Source organism: Ipomoea triloba, chromosome 13, assembly GCF_003576645.1.
Source record: "Ipomoea triloba cultivar NCNSP0323 chromosome 13, ASM357664v1".
NCBI classification, from domain to species: domain Eukaryota; kingdom Viridiplantae; phylum Streptophyta; class Magnoliopsida; order Solanales; family Convolvulaceae; genus Ipomoea; species Ipomoea triloba.
In genome coordinates, this window is record NC_044928.1 from 27216979 (window position 1) to 27225551 (window position 8573).

Consider the following 8573-nt stretch of genomic DNA (forward strand, 5'->3'; position numbering starts at 1 on the left):
TTTTTTTTTTTTTTTTTTTTTGTCTCTTTCACTTGGCTTGACAAAAATCTTTAAAAAAGAAAGAAAGAAAAAAAAAAAACTTGCATCAACAGTACGTAGGTCTTACATACTCTAAGTCATACTTCTTATGTGACTTATTATTATTACATAAAAATCTGAATATAATCCTACATATTGGTTCAAGTCAAATATTCTTCAATTCCCGACCCCTACATTATAGTGCAACCGCATATAATATATCATTGATGTGGCGTCGTCAATATCGTACATTGAGGTGTCCTAATTTTCCTTAAAGGAAGCTAAGGGAAAAGGGTAAGAGCATCCCCGGAGATTTTGTATGGTTTTTACGGGTGTATGTGAGTGCATATGTGGAGAAGAGAGAAGGAAGAGAGAAGAGTTTGGGGTGTTGCAGGAGAACCTTGACTTTTTTAGAATTGTGGATCCCACCAAAATAAAAGGCAGCTATCTCATTGCAGCGTGTACTGCACAGCGCAGGTGCGTGCATTACACGCGCCAGTTGGACGCATTGAACTTCATTATTTATTATTTTTTTAATTATACTTTTCAAATCTAATTTTTTTTTCTCTCTCTCCATTTTCTCTTTTATAGTCATACCTTGCAAAAACTCCTAAAAATACTATAACTATTGAGGATACTCGGAACCCAAACGAAGATTCCGAGGTGTACGTGGCTACAATTTCCATCGTTCTCTGGGGTTTCCAACTGGCATCATTGAAGCATGCAACTTATGATAGTCAATAGAGGTGTTTCCTTGTTATCCCCTAAAAATAGAATGCTTCCATCACTAAAAAATAAAATAAAAGCTTTAACATTGCAGGACACCATCCCTGAATTGAAGGGGTTATAATTGACGACAGATTTCGTAACCCTACCTTTTTTAAACGGAATAAATTCGCCACAAAGTCTCATTTTACACTTTTAGTTATGAACCGCATGATTGAACGTGAAACTTTTGCTCAAGATTCTATAATCTTCTAACCATATAAATATAAAATTCTTTATTTCAAAGTACTTCAATGGAGATTTTTGAAATTGTTTTAATGCTTACTCAAAAATATCTTTGTCGTCTTTCATATTTTATCATTTATGATATGGTTAGAGAGTGTTACGTTCACTAGCATGGGTGAATGAAAGTGCTTCCCAGCTCACAATCATATACAAGCCAAGCTATAGTTTGACTTTTAATCCTTTGTTGTTATATAGAGGTTTTCTTACCAATTGTACGTTTCGAATTATAGGGCTTAATTAAGTCAGTTTCAATTATTTTAATTTTATTATATTGTATATACTCATCATTAAAAAGAAAAAGAAAAAAAAAACGTATTTGGCTCAACATATTTTTATTAGTCTATACATTCATTAAAAAGATGGGAAAATAATAATAAAAATATTAAAGTGCATATTAAATAATTATTTTTCAAGAAATTAATTTTTATTCTATATTGAGACATTTCAAGTAATTTTTTTCCTTTTATTGGAAATGATATGGTTGGATTCCATTCATACCGCAGTTTCCAATTTTAGATGAAAAAAAAAAAAAACTTGTAATAATCATCTCTCAATTATTTCATTATTTGTTTCGTTTTGACAAATTGATCGAATTGAACCATCAAATCATCATTCGTCATGTTTAATAGGGATGGAATACACAAAGCTGTCCACTAGTATTTCTCAAGATTAATTACAAAAAAAGAAAGAAAAAAAAATGTTAATGTGACGAAAAGCAATATTTGATAATTGAAAATATTGAGAAATCCATCATATAGGTTGAAAAAGAAAAAAAAAAGAGATTATTTGAAAGGTTAAAAACTTAATTCTTCTTATATATCACAGGCTTCCAAGTTCAACCTCGTATGAGGGTTACATATTGATGATATTTTTAGTTTGAGCTGGTAATTAAGTTGACTTATATCCTTGTGGTCTAGGTGCATATTTCGCCATACATAAGAGAAATAAAATAAAAAGAAAACAATAATCCCTTAACAAATATTGGTTAATTAATCATCACCTCAAAAAAAGATATAATTTTAGAAATACATAATACATCTCTTTGATAATGATGAGATGGGTATATATAATAATTTTTAAGTGGCAACTAGCTTGGTTGACGTAAGTGGCCGTGCACTCTCGTCTCTTAAGAAAGGTCGAGAGTTTGAACCCCCAGCCTGTTGCATGGAAAAACAAATATGGCTAGCACTTTGCCTCTTAATTGGACCATCCCGGTGCGAACGAAGATAAGTCTGAGTATGTATGGGCTTAAATGTTTCTCCTACAGTTAATGCTTGCTCAATACACTCTGTGGTTTGAAAAAAAATGATAGCGAGGCTAGCTATTATTATAGAGTTTTGAATTAAATTTGATTTACATTTGGAGTCTGTAGTACTAAAAAAAAAAGTACAATAATGTACCTAACATTAAAAAGTGTGTGCCATAATTTTAGCGTGGCTTATAACAAGCTTTTTTAATTAATAATCTACTTAATAATTTATAACTCCTTTTTAATAATCAAATGTGTGATTATAGTAAGTAGTTTAGAGTATATGTATTTAAATTTCTACAACTATATTTTCTTCTTTTTAATTTAAATATTTTTAAAAAATTTTATACTAATGTCTGCTGCCTAATTTAAATTTGGGGTAGATTTTATATTATTAATACCTATTACTTTTATATATACAAACAATTAATACTTTTAAATTAAAACATATTATTTTTATACATATAAAAAATTTAATACTTTTAATGTGTTGTAATGCTTATATATCACTTTTAAGACAAAAATGAATATTTTTAAAATAATATCTAGTAATTTTAATTTATATCAAATACTTGTAAGAAACTAATACTTTTAAAGTAATATATTCTATTTTCTACTAAATATTAAAACATTATTATAGTGGGTAGAGATCTGGAGGGCAAAATTCAGTATCATACCCCTCAAAACACAACATTAATTGTTATAAAATTATAAGGAAATAAAATTACGCATTTATTATTAACTTTTTTTAATATAATGATAAATGTTTAATTTTAACCATTAATATTAGAGTAAAACATGAGTTCGAATTTTGTTAACCATTAAGAAAAAAATATGATGTACGAGTAGAAGATAAGTACTAGTTTTAAAATAATGTATATTACTTTTGGTATAAAAAAGAATATCTTAATAAAGCTACAATCATTCTTAGTATGTCAGGAATGCATGAATTTAACAAATTTCAAGGCAATCATTTGAAAAGCAACCTTTGAGAGTGGAGATCAATTTTCAAGGCAAACATTGGAAAAGCAATACTTGAGAGTGATGCTTTCATTTCTGGTCTAGATATGTGATGATGCAAATATTGAGGTTTAAATCCCTCAGTTCAGCCTTATACAAATTTTTTTTATATCTTGTTATATTTTTTCAATGGGATGTATATAGTGAAGAGGGTAATGGAGTCTCTAATTAATAAATTTTTCTAAGAGTATAGTTTATTGTAAACTCAATATTGCATCAACTGAGACTCAATCTAATGACCTTTCATTTAAGAGAGTCACTACATACCATTTGACTACAAGGTTATTGGTATAGATAGACTAAATTACTCCTTACTTTTTATGTAAGATGTTTTCACTTCAACCGTGTATATATATATATATATATATATATATATATATATATATATATATATATATATATATCATGTTTTAGAAATCGTTAGGCGCTCTTCGGGCGCTCGGGGGGTGCCTAGGTGGAGATTAATCGGCGTCTAGGCGCCCATGTATTTTTTATTTTTTAAAAATTTGTTTTTTTTTTAATTTTTAAGACTTGATAATTCTAAACTATTAATACTTTAATAGTTAATACTAAAATATTAAATATTAACCTAAAAAAAACATCTAAATTTTTAACAATTTAGGGTTATTTCGTTATGTCATGTTTAGTAAAATAATTCATTTAAGAAAGAATGAAACAATAGGTAATCGACCTAGTTGGTGTCTAGCAAGCTAGCTGGCGTTTAGGAAGCCTAGGTGGCCTAAGAGGTCAGCGCCTAGGTGGCCTAGCTAGTGGACAGCTTAAACCATCGATTATGATAATACACTAGATGATCGGCCAGCGCCTAGCGTCTAACCTTTATTAATCGGTGCATATGTGAGATTTTTGCAACATATATATATATATATATATATAAATAAGAGCAAACAAAGTAATTAAATTGCGGCCAAACCACTGCACCAAACCATGCTCACACTATATCTATCCCACTGAATCTCATCCCCTGGGCCCTCCATCATGACTTGCAAACCGAACCGCCTCGTCACACAAAACAAAACCATTTACGTTATGATGTAAACGCAACGGTTCCGCGTGCCCTAACAATACACGCAACTATACAATGACTGCTCGTCAATATACCCATTCCTTCCCCGACTACGACGTTCCAATAAAGGCAAAAACCTCCCCGCAAAACTCCACATTTCTTGGCGTACAATACTCCAATACCCCTCCCCTCCTTTTTCCAGGTTTAATATCGCAAATTAATGGTCATGGCTGTTACTGCAGTTGTGTTGAACTAATACTGCAATTGTGTTGAAAGGAAACTGCAGTTGCGCGCAACATAGGTCGTTTCATCCGTTCAACAAACTGCAGTATCAGTTTACCACAACTGCAGTTCCAGACGGATGAAACGTCTTGTTCCGCGCAATTGCAATTTCCTTTCAACACAACTGCAGTATCAGTTCAACACAACTGCAGTATCCGCCATGGTGCATGGACCACGGTATAACTACTGGTTTAATATAATTTCCAACTGGCACATATATATCCTCATCTCAACATCCTCGCCAGCTACGAATCATCGTAAATGCAGCTAGCTAGCCAGCCATCAACCTATGACGACACTTCTGTTTTGTTTGCCGTTCATTCATGGCCGTTCCTTAATAGTATATATGGCTTTAGATTTCGGAAAACCTTAGCTTAATAAGCCGTTACAGATTACATACATATATGAATATGATATTAGATTTCGTAACCCATCATGCAGTGTTTCCAGTTTCATGGTGTCAGTTAATTAATGGCTCAAAACATCGTCGATTTATCAGCTGACACGTAGCTGCTACCACAACATATTCACATGTAGGAGCTGCTAATGATTGTACGTTTTGAGGCAAAGGATCCTAAAGTGGGGTTACCGGTACCAGAAATATAATATAGCGTAGCCATATTGACGGTTGGAAAATTTTGTGGTTCTTCTAACTAAGAATATATATATATTTTCACTGTAGAAATGACTTTCCTTATATTATAGAATATATTCTTGCCCACTAGACTATTTATTATTTGGTCGGTGTTAATATGGTTCTTAAATTTATGAAAAAGATTGCAATTGTTACTTGAATGTAATATGCGCTCTAAATGAAGTTCATAACCCTAGTCCGTAAATGACTGTACAAAGTTAATTTCGTTCTGAACCTTGAAATAGTAATTTGTTTATCGATATAGATTACTCCAGTATGTGTACTAGGTAAACCATACTAAAAAAATTATGTGTGACAAGACTATGAAAGTGCTGATCAGATATGAAAATTATGTTCTACCTACTCGGTTACTTCTTGGGGCTGTTTATTGTTTTAATAGGTACTATACTTAGAAGTAAATGCTTGAATAATTGTTGACGATTATAGAATTAAATTATTGTATTACAAATTGAGCTGAGAGTACAAGCTGAAGATGACTATCTACTTACGCGCTGACACCCACCGCACAGCTCTCCCTCTATAAATAGCATTCCCTTAGCTCCCATAATGTTCATGAAAACTGAGTGTGCCACAGAGGGCAGGAGTTTATAGGAATTTGGTTGGCTATATCATATTTTCCTAGTAATTCCTAGTCCCAAGAAATGGCAATTCTAGATCTTCATCACCCTTGGCTCTTAGTGTTCGGAATCCTAGGTAAATTCTGTGTGTTTTTTTCTCTCTCTTCTCTTTTTGTTCCAAAATGATGTTTGATCTGCAGGTATACCATATATCATTAACATGTTTCTTGTTGTGTTAATTGAATGATGTTTCAGGCAACATTATATCAATCTTCGTATACCTCGCACCAGTGTAAGGATTATTTTAGATTGATAAGATATATGTAATAATGTAATTATATTTGTTGTTAAGTGTCAGTTGTTTACGTTATTGTAATGTTTTATCAGGTCAATATTTATTCGAATCTACAAAGCTAAATCAACAATGGGATATCATTCGGTGCCATATGTTGTAGCAATATTTTCTTCCATGCTTTGGATGTACTATGCTTTCATCAAGAAGAACGCCACTCTTCTCATCTCCATCAACTCAATAGGAATCGTATTTGAGACTATCTATATCCTCATTTTCCTTGTCTTCGCATCAAGTAAAGCAAGGGTAATGCAAAATATTAGTTTTTATTCTTCATTAGATTTATTAGTGAACAAAGTGAATAAAATTGTTAATTTTCTTGTTTTTTTTTTTGTGTGTGTGTTTTTGACCATGCACAGCGTAACACACTGAAGGAATTGTTTCTATGCATCGGAGGATTCTCTTTAATTTTCGTGGTCTCATGGTTTCCTTTCTCGGGAGCAATTCGTGTTAGCCTTGTTGGTTGGATTTGCGTTGCTTTCTCCATAGCTGTTTTCGCTTCGCCCCTTAGCATTGTGGTAAGAATACTCTCACTAATTTACAACAAATTTTTAGTTTGTATCATAATCTCAATCTTGCATATTTTCAATATTCATATTGTTAACTTTATCATATCAAACTCTTACCAAGTTTTATTTAATTTAATTTGAGCAACTCTTTCAAACCGTGACATATACTCTATTTACTGAAATAAAACTCAAATTAAATTCGATCTTAAAATCATTTTTAAACAGCTTCAAGTATTCCGAACCAAGAGTGTGGAGTTCTTGCCATTCTACTTGTCATTCTTCCTCACATTGAGTGCAGTTTTGTGGTTTGGCTATGGTTTGATCATGAAGGACTTACGTATTGCGGTAACTAATCTCACCTCTAATTATACATTCATTTATTTTTACCAACAACACACACCAAATTAAATGATATAGTGCCAATTCAAAGAATGTTTCCAAAATATAACAATATTTTATTAATTTTTCAGTTGCCAAACATCCTGGGATTTTTCTTGGGACTGCTACAAATTTTGTTGTATGCAATCTATCGAAATGCAAAACCAGTTGTAGAGGAAAACAAAAATGCACAAGAGCATGTAGTGAATGTGGAGATGCTAGCAGGGACATCTAATAACCAATTGGTGCACCCTGTGGATTCAGGGAGGAATATAAGTGGTGATGATGGGCTTACTGAAATAAATATGGAGAATAATAATCATCAAGGGGAATAGAAGATCGATGTTCGGAAAGAATGGCAACTCCGCCGGCGACGGTGGAGGACTAGAGGCCAGATAGCGGCAGCTGGCCGGCCGGCTGAGTCCATCAAGTGATCTGAGAATGGAAACCAGCTAGAGAATGTAGCTAGCTAGATTGATCCAATATTTACTTTATCCATTAAATATGTTTAGTATGTGCATGTTATATATGAATTCTATTAATATTACAAATTATGTAAAATTCCATATATATAACATAAATTTTTGTTTAATTGAGTCTCGTTTAGTTCATGTTACATTACTATGATGATTTTGTCGGGTTCGGGTCTAGCATAAATCGAGTATAAAAGTGCAGGGATAAGAAAACAAAATTCGAAATACTGGCCCAAATAGTGGGCTAGAAATAATAATGTGTTATGGCACTGGTATCGAACCTAGTATATAAGCTAAAGATTGGGACCTCAAGCCACTGGATTAGGGATGAACCTAGGGATGATGATTTAAGTGGCGCAAGGGTGCCAGATGGTTAACAAAATGTACGGCATCAACTTGCATTTAATATTAGCCATACATGTGTTCCCCACTATCTGGATGTCAACGATCTCCACATGGATAAATAAAACATCTTACCTTCTTATATCTTATATCTTGAGTTGCTTGGGTGGTTGGTGCTTAGGTTGTTATACTATATAGAAGTAGTTGTAGTTTGATACTCTTTGGTAGCATCACTTTCTATATTGTTTTGCTCTAGACTTCTTTTTTTTTTCTTAACCCAATAGATTTCATTATTTTTATTGGGCCAACACCTCACCAATAAAGTCCCGCTTAGAACGTTTGGCCAAAACTTTCTCACTAATAAAATGGGTTCTGGGGTCTCATGGCCTCATCAATGATGATTATTTTTTATGCTTATAAATCGTTAATTGTGAGTTCATTTACGATTAATATTGCAATTAAAGTATAGTCTTTGGGTACATCTAGTAGGGCTGCCAATTGAACTCCTCTTATCACGGTCATAAGCTAATACCACTAGACATATTATAAGATTGATCTTTGGTTGTAATTGAACTATATTGTACGTATATATACTTATCATTTAAAATATATATATATATATATATATATATATATATATATATATATATATATATATATATATATATATATATATATATATATATATATATATATATATTTT

The 8573-nt window shown here is 32.1% G+C and overlaps 1 protein-coding gene across 1 annotated transcript; it reads left to right on the forward strand.

Moving 5' to 3' along the window:
* The first annotated feature begins 5800 nt into the window (after window positions 1–5800).
* On the forward strand, window positions 5801–7647 carry LOC116002514 (bidirectional sugar transporter N3-like). Its single transcript, XM_031242667.1, has 6 exons — window positions 5801–5952; window positions 6072–6108; window positions 6204–6414; window positions 6528–6686; window positions 6903–7022; window positions 7148–7647. Exons 1-6 carry the CDS (start codon window positions 5901–5903, stop codon window positions 7388–7390), a joined length of 822 nt encoding a protein of 273 aa, XP_031098527.1. The 5' UTR covers window positions 5801–5900; the 3' UTR covers window positions 7391–7647.
* Window positions 7648–8573: the final 926 nt, after the last annotated feature.